The sequence below is a fragment of the Sander vitreus genome, chromosome 4, assembly GCF_031162955.1.
Source record: "Sander vitreus isolate 19-12246 chromosome 4, sanVit1, whole genome shotgun sequence".
NCBI lineage: Eukaryota > Metazoa > Chordata > Actinopteri > Perciformes > Percidae > Sander > Sander vitreus.
In genome coordinates, this window is record NC_135858.1 from 168,815 (window position 1) to 177,500 (window position 8,686).

Consider the following 8,686-nt stretch of genomic DNA (forward strand, 5'->3'; position numbering starts at 1 on the left):
GGTTATGCTGGAGCTCTCTCCAAAAGGATTAACAAAGCCAGATCATCTACTACAGATCTATGGAGAAACACAGCAGCACAAATATCAGTCCTAATGACCTCAGCATCACAGGAAGTAGAGGAGAGAGATTAGCAGTGGTTTAATTGGGCCGGGGCTCTCCGGGTCAGCCCCGGCCCATATGCCTGCTCATGTGTCCGAATGTGCCTGCTTACAGTCAGTTGCCTACTGGAAATATGTCACATAACATTTAATGAAAGTGATGCTTTTGAAAACATGATATCTCTGACAATAAATGAAAGATTTTTGAAACTGCATGTCTATTTTGTCTCGGCGGAGCTGAGATGAGAACAATCGGAACACGACAACAACCCGCGCAGCACTGCAGACAATCCACCACTGCGGGTCAATTACATAACGCCTTCAGGTCTACGTCGGTCGGTAGGATTAACAGATACAATGCCTTCTCCTAAAGCTAAAAACCCCGTTCGCAGCGGTGGAAGCCCGGTGCTCGGAACGGAAGCTCCAACGGCCGCTACGAGTTCATGTCGCTGACCAAGCCGTTGAACCGGTCCTCACTGTGTGCGTGCGTGCGTGTGTGTGTGTGTGTGTGTGCTTGTTTTACTATATTCGTGGGGTCCAGGGAATACAGTATACTTGTGGGGTCTGCACAGCCTTGTGGGGCCCAAAATGCTGGACCCCATAAGGTTAAAGGTCTGTTTGAGGGTTAAGACTTGGTTTTAGGATTAGGGTTAGAATGAGGTTCTGGTTAGGGTGAGGGTAAGGGTTAAGGTTAGGCATTTAGTGGTGATGGTTAAGGTTAGGGTAAGGGGCTAGGGAATGCATTATGTCAATGATGGGTCCCCACAAAGATAGTGAAACAAACGTGTGTGTGTGTGTGTGTGTGTGTGTGTGTGTGTGTGCGCATGTGTGTTGTAGTAGTAAAGAGAGAGAATGAGAGAAGGAAGTGTGTGTGAGGTGGACCTGGTCACCACAGACCCAGATCTTGTCAGCTGTTGCTACTGTCATATGCTGCACGGTCTCTTCATTTGGCACATTGTATGGGTCACTTCTTATAAGGTAATACAATGTGTAATCAAATGATGACTGATCAACAGTAATGTAAATGGTAAATGCCCTAATACCTGTTGATACTACAACAATGTACGTATAGGCTCTTAAAGGGTGGAGAGGGTTTTTGTTCCTGTTCAATTTGTGTTTCTTTGTTCTGTATTTTTAAAGTTAAAAAAAGCAATAAATAATTAATCTTAAATAAAAGAAATTACCTGCTAAACAGATTTCAGAGTGTCGTGGTTGAAGACAATAGGGGTGTTCCCTCCTCTCTATTTCACAATCCACATTAATATCCTGGGGCTATATTTTTGTAACTGTCTGTACTTGCTTAAAAAGGTTAAAAAAAAAAAAGTCCAAATGTTCATTTAGTCCTTATTCTAATATGGCAACATTTTCTTTGCAACCCCCAGTAACGACCCATTCACTGATTGGCTTCTTTTATAACAATTTATTAATGCTTTGGTCTTGTGACAATCCAAACATTAGATGATACCTCAACTAAATATTACCTTAAATGTTTCACTCAGCAGAATAAAGAGCGACTGACAGCATCACAACCATCCTGACGATGGTCATTTATAACATCAAACTGATTGTCTTGAAATTGTAAGTCATATTTTACGTGTAATGTGTAAGCACATTAAATAACATACAGGCATACTTGGCTTTGTTCCTACATTCATATACATATAGACTTAATATACATTCTTTACATACATACAGTACATACACAACAGGCTCCTTCTTCAGGATTCTCTGATCGCAAAAGGCAAAACTGAATATTTCAGCTACGTAGTGACACCTACAGCAAGCTGTTTCAGTTTTACATGACATTACAGGACATTGTGGCAAAACTGTCGGGATATAGGGTCAAAACTGATAATCTACTTAAAGGTGCACTATGAGTTCCTGCATGGTTTCAGCGCGATCTCAAATGGCATCTGTCCTTGATCCGCTAGCTACCTGCCCCCTGAACACACCGTGAAACAAGTGGGGTCGTGAACGTCAAACACTAGGGGCACAGGCTGTGCACCAAAAATATAACAAACCACGTTCCAGCCAATCAACAACTCACGCTACTCAATCAACTCTGCTCACTGTCCCCCACCACCATTATGTGCATGGGCACTAACCCCCACCCCCTCCCACAACCATGTTGTCGGTGATTGGCTGGAACGTGGTTTGTTGTATTTTGGTGCACAGCCTGTGCCCTTAGTGTTTGTTTGATGTTTACGACCCCACTTGTTTCACGGTGTATCTGTTGGTCCAGTTTATATATGTCAATGGTTCCTGAGTGGTCCCTTCTGTTGACATTCAAGTAAATACCAATCAAAACAGAGCAAGCTCGCCCCTCCCCCCATGTTTCCGTAACTGTCTTGTCTGTGATTTGCTGGAACGTGGTTTGTTGTATTTTAGTGCACAGCCTGTGCCTCTAGTGTTTTTTTGACGTGTACAACCCCTGTGTTGTCTCCCGAGACCGGGCTTTTTCAGGGTGTGTTCAGGGGGCAGGCAGCTAGAGGGTCAAGGGGAGATGACTACCATTTGAGACAAAAATGAAATCACGCTGAAACCATGCAGGAACTCATAGTGCACCTTTAACGTGTGTTGAATGCGTAAGGAATGCTTTACGTAGACTAAATGCTAAAATTACAATACTGTATGAGTAACCGTGTCTCCCATGAATTTCATTCATACACATTTAAATGTTTGCAACGTTCACTGCAACGCATTCTCATGAACAGGTTTGTATGATATAGTACGAAAACCTATGCACAACAATTCGTATGATATCCTACAAAATGAGGCGACTGCCGGCTGGTAAAAGTTAATTTAAGTCGTGTTTACAGTTACATTTAGCTGAGAAAATGTTACTGGGAGCCGGCTACAGAGCACCGTGAGCTGTTGTTCGTTTCAGAGGCCGTGGGACATCGGTTTTCTCCAATGTTTTCAGACATTACAACTGATTTTAAGACATTATTTCAAGAGCTTTAGGAACAGAACAAGTAAGGAGAATTGCTGAGATGCAAAAAAATAAATAAAAACAATTACCAGAAGAATAAAAATCCCCAAAATTGTGGATCCAATGTACAAGTTTGAGATGATTACTGTTTAGTTTTGGAAAGCTGCAGACGGCTTACGCTAAGTGAGCAATAGTCATAATACCAGAATTTTCCTGCAAGACTTGAATGCTCAGTTTCATGTTTTTCAATATTGAGTAAGCATTGAGTGGTACTAAACAGCGGCAAGCATGATTCATTATCTATCATTCACTGATAGCGTTTTAAAGGCATACTATGCAGTTTCCATTGTTGTCAAACTGCGACCCCTAGAGTCGCTGTGGAGTACTTGTATTTAACAATACCTTTGCTGCTTTTTAGCTCTCGCCAACCAGTGAAAGTCTGAGCGAGTGGGACTCTCGTCTGAAATGCGTGCTAGTGTCTTCCATAGAGGCTGCTTCTTATATGTTGTTGATGTATGTGACGTCGTGATTCTCGCGAGTTTGGCGGGGCGTCACCTCTCAAACCTGCTTTGCTGGTTTTGCCAGCAGCGTCCTCCCCTGCTTTGCTCTCGGGATGATTCACCCTACTACGAGTTCGTTTACCATCGAAATGACTTTGAAGCCGTTATATTAAGGTACAAACCTTGCATAGTATGGCTTTAAATGCAAAAAGCTAGGAAATACTTTCAGACAAAAGGTAAAAACCCCCAGGATAAATGTTAGGCTGTGAGGCGAATTTTGGCATAGTGGTCACAGTTGGAACCGCAGTTCATGTGACAGCCACTGGCCCGAAAATGCTTTTTTGAAAAAGCAGTAAAACCATAAATACTGTATTTTTCTGAACATCACAAACATGTCAACTGAAGTCTTTGTATAATCAGAATTTGAGCCATTAGGTCAGATGAAAAGTTAAAGTCTTGTATTGTACTCAACCTGTAAGAAATCGAAGGACACAAGTACTCGTTCATTCAACTTTTGACCTATAATCCATGTTGAACTTGCAAAAACTACAATCAAATCTGAGATTTCTCAACGACAATCAGGCGAAAGAGACAAATGTAGCCGTCTAGCTCCATAGAGTCCCATTCATTTAGCATATAGCTCCATAGAGTCCCATTCATTTAGCATCTAGCTCCATAGAGTCCCATTCATTTAGCATCTAGCTCCATAGACTCCCATTCATTTAGCATCTAGCTCCATAGAGTCCCATTCATTTAGCATCTAGCTCCATAGAGTCCCATTCATTTAGCATCTAGCTCCATAGAGTCCCATTCATTTAGCATCTAGCTCCATAGAGTCCCATTCATTTAGCATCTAGCTCCATAGACTCCCATTCATTTAGCGTCTAGCTCCATAGAGTCCCATTCATTTAGCCGTCTAGCTCCATAGAGTCCCATTCATTTAGCATCTAGCTCCATAGAGTCCCATTCATTTAGCATCTAGCTCCATAGAGTCCCATTCATTTAGCCATCTAGCTCCATAGACTCCCATTCATTTAGCACTCGCCTGTGATCACCCCCAGTGGAACTCTGGTGGAACTGCAACCAAATTTGGTCCAATAGGGCTGAATAAGGAGTGGACAGGCTCTCCGTAGACGGGCTCTGGTGAAACTCCCAGGATAAAGGTTAGGCTGTGAGGTGAATTTTGGCTGTCTGGCCACAGTTGGAACTGCAGTTCATGTGACGGCCACTGGCCCAAAAATGCTTTTTCGAAAAAGCAGTAAAACCATAAATATATTTTTCTGAAAATCACAAACATGTCAAGTGAAGTCTTGTAAATAAGTTTTGTGTCCCATTCATGTGTGTGGGGGAGTCAGGAGGAAGTTGGTCTGAGCCCCCCAAAAAGGGGAAGCTTGAGGAACCCATAAAAACGTTTTTTGCAGGATGTGCCTAGTGAGCAACGTTCACTGGACTGAACAGGACGCCATCTTTGTTCTCTTAATGCATCCATGCAGTTAGTACAGTTAACATGGTGCCAGTGTTTCTGGGCGCTGCGGTGACCAGCAGTCAGGATACAGCAGTTACAGCGTCTGCCGGATGTGTATTGACCATAGATATTTATACGTAGATGCCACATTGGCGGCCGCCATTCATTGGGAAGATACGTCGAAGTGGCCGCCATGTTGGGACAGACATGCCCTCCTAGTTTATGTGTCTATTGAAGCAGGAGGTCTATCCACGATTTAAATCATGATTTCTCGTTGTATTTCCAACCGATTTTCAAGCGGTTTGCTTTGCTACGAAGGACAGACATGTGTCTCTGATACAGGATACAAAATACCTCATCTTGCATAGATATTAACAGTACACAGCTTTAAGCCTTAATATGATTTAAAGGGGTGAGTTCTAAAAAAATAAAAAAGTAAACCCCTGTATGTTTATGAAGGGGGAAATTAGCTATACAGACCAAAACATTTGGTTTTTTTGTACCAGGCTGTAAACATGTTTATTTCTGCTGTAAGGTTTATATTTTTTTTAACATGGTGGTCTAAGGTAGCCTGGCTCCGCCCTCCTACGTACTTCTGCTCAAATGAAATGTACCAGAGTCTGGTAGGACCAGGCTAGTGTACCAGAGTCTGGTAGGACCAGGCTAATGTACCAGAGTCTGGTAGGACCAGGCTAATGGACCAGAGTCTGGTAGGACCAGGCTAGTGTACCAGAGTCTGGTAGGACCAGGCTAATGTACCAGAGTCTGGTAGGACCAGGCTAGTGTCCCAAAGTCTATTAGGACCAGGCTAGTGTCCCAGAGTCTGGTAAGACCAGGCTAGTGGACCAGAGTCTGGTAGGACCAGGCTTGTGGACCAGAGTCTGGTAGGACCAGGCTAGTGTACCAGAATCTGGTAGGACCAGCATCAGGACAGTCATTTAACTTTATGTTAGCCTAAAAGGAGGATTAACGTTATCTCTTGTCATATTAAATTCAACACGTTCGTAACAGTAAAATATTGAAAAAACTCCTTTTTCATCCATAAAATGTTATTTCATGTTGCTTAGTTTTGGCTTTTTTCCACAAAAGTCTGTCTGTTACGGTAGGAACCGATCAGATGTATACCTCCCAAGATGGCAGTATCTACGTATTTATATCTATGTATTGTAAGTTTGTCTGATGTTTTTTTGACTTAGTCTGTCAGTGACATCATCATCAAGTCCCCAATTTGATTGGCTGTCAGTCCCTCAGTGTGGTTTTGGTCCTAGCATCAGCACCGGAGGTTCAGCTCCTCGCACTGCCGTGAGTCCACCTCGCCGGTGTCCATGCCGTCCTCTTCCCCCTCGCCAGAGCCACTCCGCTCCTCCTCCATCACCTCCCTCTCCTGCTCCTCTTGACAGGGAGAAGCCGAGGAGAACAGAGAGGCTGGAACATCATTAGCAGCAACTCCCCCTCCATCCATTTTCCAGTCTGATCTGGCTCCTGGCTCTGCCCCCATCTCCCCACCCACCTGCCCTGTCTCCACCTCACTGATTGTCTGCCTCATCTCACCATCCATCCCTGTTTCTCCATCTAATTTCAAACCCGTCCCACCATCCCTACCCATAATTGTCTTTCCAGTCAAACCCACCCTAACCTCTTCACCCAAACCGAGATCTTTCTCTCCACTCAGACCTTCCTCTCCATCCACACCAAGCCCTGTTTCCATCTCGCCCCACACCCCATTTTTATCTTCACCGTGCAAACTCAGACCAGCCTCACCAAGCAGCCCTATCTGTCCACCCAGCGCTGCCTCCAGACATTGTTCTGTCTGTGGGGGCTGGTCCCCAGTCTGCGCTGCGGCTTCTTTTGCTTGTCTGATGCAGTTGATCCATTGCTGTTTGTTGAAGGCGTCGCTGGCCTGGAAGCAGTGTCTCTGCAGCTGACCCCCCGTACGGTCTGAAACCCGGAAGAAGTTCTTTGCTGTGAGGAGGAGAGAGAGACAGCAGGAGACATGGGGGGATTATTATGGTCCGACATCGCGGGCAATACGTTTGAAAATATGTATTTTCAGACTGATCTCAAGAAGTATGTGTGACACGCCAATTGGTATGCAATTATTGCCATGTTATCAAGACGCATGCTCTCTTTTTAGCGTGTTTATCAACGCCGTTTGGCCTCCATTGACTTAGATTACCTTGCGATTGCATGTCAATTTACGCCGTAGTGAGTAGTATGAAAGGGAGAATATCCACATAGGGAGGTTGGTCGGGGGGGGAGGATGGGTCAAACACAGGACGTTCACCCTGGAGAGCGGGGATCGGGTCCCGCATGTCACGTTTCCTAAACCCAACCGTAGCTTTATTCTTTTACTAAACCAGCCTAGTCTAGACCAGCCTAGCAGCAGCAAATGTAATTTGCAGCCAGAGTCGTCCAGCAACTCTCCGTTGGCTTGCGAGCTGGAAAAACCAAACTCTAGTCAGACCAATCACATCGTGTATAGAGTCGGTTAACATAATGACGGCAGAGTTGCAACGGTTCTGCGTGAATTCCACTGACATATATAATGGAGCAGCAGACCCCGTGTCTCTGGACGGAGAGCAGTGAAGGACATTAGAAGCTCTTTCCCGGTGATGGCTGAGCGTTACTGAGCAGCCTCCAACTGAGCTTGAAGACGTAGATGTGACGTGAGCAACCTGTCTGAAAGTTGGAAGTCTTCTGGTAGCTGTGCCAAGAGAAATCTCAATCATTCCCAATCTAGCAGAGACGGAGAGCGTAGGTATATGTAAGGAGATAACATAGACACAGGCTCATTATTGATCACTAAAATGATAGTTAACATTAGTCATTACACTTAAACAGCTGATGGAAGTCCAAACTGCCTGAGAGCTTCTCCTGTACTATACGGTAACTCCTCTACTATGAGACAGGAAGTCTCGTGGTTATGACCCAATCGTTAGCCTATTGTTATAACAACGTCTGCTACGGAGCCATAACGTGAGCTACAAGGTAATGGAGCCTTTTATACGCAACTTTCCTAAAACCAAGTGGCGTGTTATCTGTACGCATTTTGAGCTATCCACGTGTATGTCTACGCGGTACCAGAGAGACCGGCATGTGGCATGTTGTCAAGGCTATAGTTGGGTTTAGGAAAAGAACAAACGTGGAAAGGAAACATCACACATGGGACCCAATCCCCGGCCTCCCTGGTGAACGTCCTGTGTTTGACCCGTCCTCCCCCCCGACCAACCTCTCTATGCAGATTTTCCCCCTTTCATACTACTCGCTACAGCGTCAATTCACACGCAATCTCAAGGTAATGTAAGTCAATGGAGGCCAAACGGCGTTGATAAACACGCCAAAAAGCGAGTATGCGTCTTGATAACACGTCAATAATGGCGTACGGATTGGCGTGTCACACATACACCACTTCATGAGATCAGTCTGCACACGCACACACACACCTCTCCTGGAACCAGCAAGGCAGCATACTGAAGAACCACATTCCTCCAGACATCAACATCAACACATTACGTCACCCTGTCTGTTATTATGATGTATGATAACTTTCACATGTAGGACATGTTGGAGATCTGGGTTCGATTCCCACTGCGCTACATCAACCAATGTGTCCCTGAGCAAGACACTTAACCCCTAGTTGCTCCAGAGATGTGCAACCTCTGACACATATAGCAATTGTAAGTCGCTTTG

General features: G+C 44.7%; 1 protein-coding gene across 4 annotated transcripts in view; it reads right to left on the reverse strand.

Annotated features, from left to right (window-relative positions):
* Positions 1–6,081: 6,081 nt before the first annotated feature.
* arhgef3 (Rho guanine nucleotide exchange factor (GEF) 3) overlaps positions 6,082–8,686 on the reverse strand; it is a 59,015-nt gene continuing 56,410 nt past the window's right edge. For all 4 annotated transcript variants that reach the window (XM_078247611.1, XM_078247608.1, XM_078247610.1 and 1 more), the window contains one exon: positions 6,082–6,958. In XM_078247611.1, coding sequence (XP_078103737.1) covers positions 6,267–6,958 — 692 coding nt within the window. In that variant the 3' untranslated portion in view covers positions 6,082–6,266. The remainder of the gene's footprint in view (positions 6,959–8,686) is intronic.